We start from the raw sequence: 2,830 nt of genomic DNA, 5'->3' as shown, positions 1-2,830 counted from the left end.
CGCACCCGCTATAGAGGATCAAATCCCGAGAACTTTCGCCGATAGCAGAGGCGTCAATCAGAGAGTCACAGGCAGGAAACAAGTGTAGCGAACGGTTGGTTCAGATCCTTGTTCCATAATCTGCAGAGAATCAAAGCGTCTTTAAATGTTTCATATTTTAATGTCATTCGGTAAGACATTTGCCATACCTTATTTGAAAAATTAAATTGTAAAATTAAGAGATTCTATAGTCAACTGAAAGTACTATAAATAGTTTACTCTTTAGTAACATCGACCTCTTTCTCAGAAAGGACAACCGTGCTCTTTGTATTATCCACAATATCATCCTTCTCCGACGAATGAATCTCTTGCGACGGCCTCTTACTATCAAGTCTATCAGCCAAATGTATCTTCTCATCATCGCGAAGGCGCACAGTATCCACATCCTCAGCGTCAACCGCAAGTCCATATTTATTGAAAGCTTTGCCTTTGCGGCGAACTTCTCGCTTCGATTGCCACAAAAAGTGCAATACTCCGATAGCTTCCACACCGCCAAGAGCGGTAGTCACTATATAACCGACGGGATAACGCGGAGCCTTTGGCGTAGGAAATATAAGGAGTGGAAGCCACGCCTGAATAGCTGACGATATAGTGCTTCCCATAGCAGGAGCCAGACCGCGCATTTCGGTATCATCCTGAAAAACCTCGGACGCCCAAGAGACCATGAGTCCCCAAAGCGGGTATCCGAGATTTGGGCACAAGAAGGCAAAAAACTTTAGCCCGTCAGGAATATCCCAGATTGCCAGCAGTAAGTTACCCAAAAAGCATATGAATACAGCAAACATCAAAAACGGCCATCGTGTACCCATATGGTCAGATAAATTGGAGTAAATATACGCGGAAACAAGACCAAGCGCGTAGCCACCAGTAGGAATCAGATTGATTTGCGGAACACTGTAGAGTCCTGAAGCTTTAAGCCACAGATTGAAGTATGACATTGTATCACATACTGAAAACAAAACCCACGGCCAGATAAATCCCCATGGACGCCACGAGTTTAAGATATGTCCAAATCTTCGGATAGTCATTTTTTTTGGTGGCTTGCGACCTATAGCTTCCATGCGAATCACACTATAATCTTTCTCGAGCTGAGATAGCCAACGTACACGACTATTGATAGGGAAATCGGCAACAGACCAGTATCCAAGTAATGCAATAGGGATTCCAATAATGCCATCAATAATGAACAACCAGCGCCATCCAGAGAGTCCGCCAAGCCCGTTCATGGAAGAATACACACCAGCCTGGATATAACCTGAAAACATCGATGCTATAGTCCATGCCGCGTCGTAGAGGGTCATACGCTTTGCGAGTTCATCAGGGCGGTACCATGATCCCAGCACAAGAGCAAAACCAGGATACGCACAAGATTCCAGAACACCAAGTAAGAACCTGATTGCGTAAATCAGACGAGCACCCTGAGCGCTAGCCATGATCATAACTAGAAAACACCATAAAAGTTCACAACTAGGAATCCAGATCGAAGGACGTATACGATTGAGAATGAATTGAGATGGTACAAGACCAACAATTGTGCCGACGTTCAGCATTGTGTTGAACAGGTTACGTTCTTGGCCATAGAGGTGTAGTTCCTCTTTCATACCAGAGACAAACGCGTTTGAGACATTGGAATTGTCAAGAGTCTTGATAAAGAACGACAGTACCGCATAAATCCTATCGATATGGTTAGAGTTCAGTAAATTTCAATTTTAGTAACATAATCTCACAAGATATTAAGATCAAGTTTCTGCACATAAGTCCGCTCTTTAGGTGGCTTTCTAAACGTATCCCAGAACCGTCCAGCAAATATCATGAACCTAGACGGCTTATATGCAACCTCATCGTCGTCCACGGAATCGATGAGAGATCCAAACCGAATTTGTCGTTCTTCTTGAGACATTTCTCGAAGAATTTGGAAACGAATCGCTTCGTCATCGCGATCATAGCTGACTGCTTTGTAGACCTTTCTGAGAACGTTCATTTTTCAGGTAAGTTAGCTATTGCGAGCGGAAGGTCAAGCACGACAAGCTGCGCGGCATGAGCGTGCATTTATATATTTCTAGAGTCAAGTAGGGACCCGCATAAGTAGGTACATATTATCTGTTTTATTAGTCCATGTCGAGCTAGACAACGACCCTCAACGCTCTAAATTGGCCCCTTAGACTGTCAACGATCGACTCTATGGCAACGACACACGACGGATTGCATCATAAGTTGGATGTTGCAGCAAATTGTAAGGTTTTGCGGTAAGTAAACAGAAAGTGATATAGTTTAGATGTCAATGTCGGAGAAGTCGAGCACAATCCGCAGAGGCAGAGTACTAGTATAAAACCAGGAAGCGCACTCTTATACTATAATCTACGTATAACAAATTTAAAAAGTTAATGGCTTTCATATTCAGTTTAAGGATGGTATAAAAACAGAAGATAGGTATAGGAAGAACACCCGGGGACACAATACAATATGGACCGTGTCCATTGACAGTCTGTCATTGTTGGTTAAAGCATGACACCATCGTGCCAAGCAATTGCACCTCTCGCACAGGAAAATCAAGCATCGAGCAGTCAAGATACTGCTAAGGGAAATATGGATCCCGTTACTGAAGAAAAGAAAAATAAGCATTTTCATAAAATTTACTCAAGCAAATGCCTTTTTTTCTGTTACTATAGACAGTTTCCTTATGGCTCGCAGAAGCAATGTGGGTGTGAGAAACTAGTCTTGTAGATCACCTCCTATGGGTTTAATTGTAATTTAACAAAAAGACATACAAACCAAAGGTGATTGAGTAGTA

The 2,830-nt window shown here is 42.7% G+C and overlaps 1 protein-coding gene across 1 annotated transcript; it reads right to left on the bottom strand.

Annotated features, from left to right (window-relative positions):
* Positions 1–254: 254 nt before the first annotated feature.
* V2V93DRAFT_393132 (major facilitator superfamily domain-containing protein) lies at positions 255–2,020 on the bottom strand (the record flags this gene model as incomplete). The annotated part of the gene is made up of 4 exons (XM_066912497.1): positions 255–359; positions 414–1,682; positions 1,704–1,713; positions 1,767–2,020. 4 exons carry the CDS (start codon positions 2,018–2,020, stop codon positions 255–257), a joined length of 1,638 nt encoding a protein of 545 aa, XP_066762823.1.
* Between the last annotated feature and the right edge of the window lie 810 nt (positions 2,021–2,830).

The sequence above is a fragment of the Kockiozyma suomiensis genome, assembly GCF_038497685.1.
Source record: "Kockiozyma suomiensis strain NRRL Y-17356 unplaced genomic scaffold V2V93scaffold_30, whole genome shotgun sequence".
Taxonomy (NCBI): Eukaryota; Fungi; Ascomycota; class Lipomycetes; order Lipomycetales; family Lipomycetaceae; genus Kockiozyma; species Kockiozyma suomiensis.
This window is presented reverse-complemented; position numbering and strand designations above follow the sequence as displayed.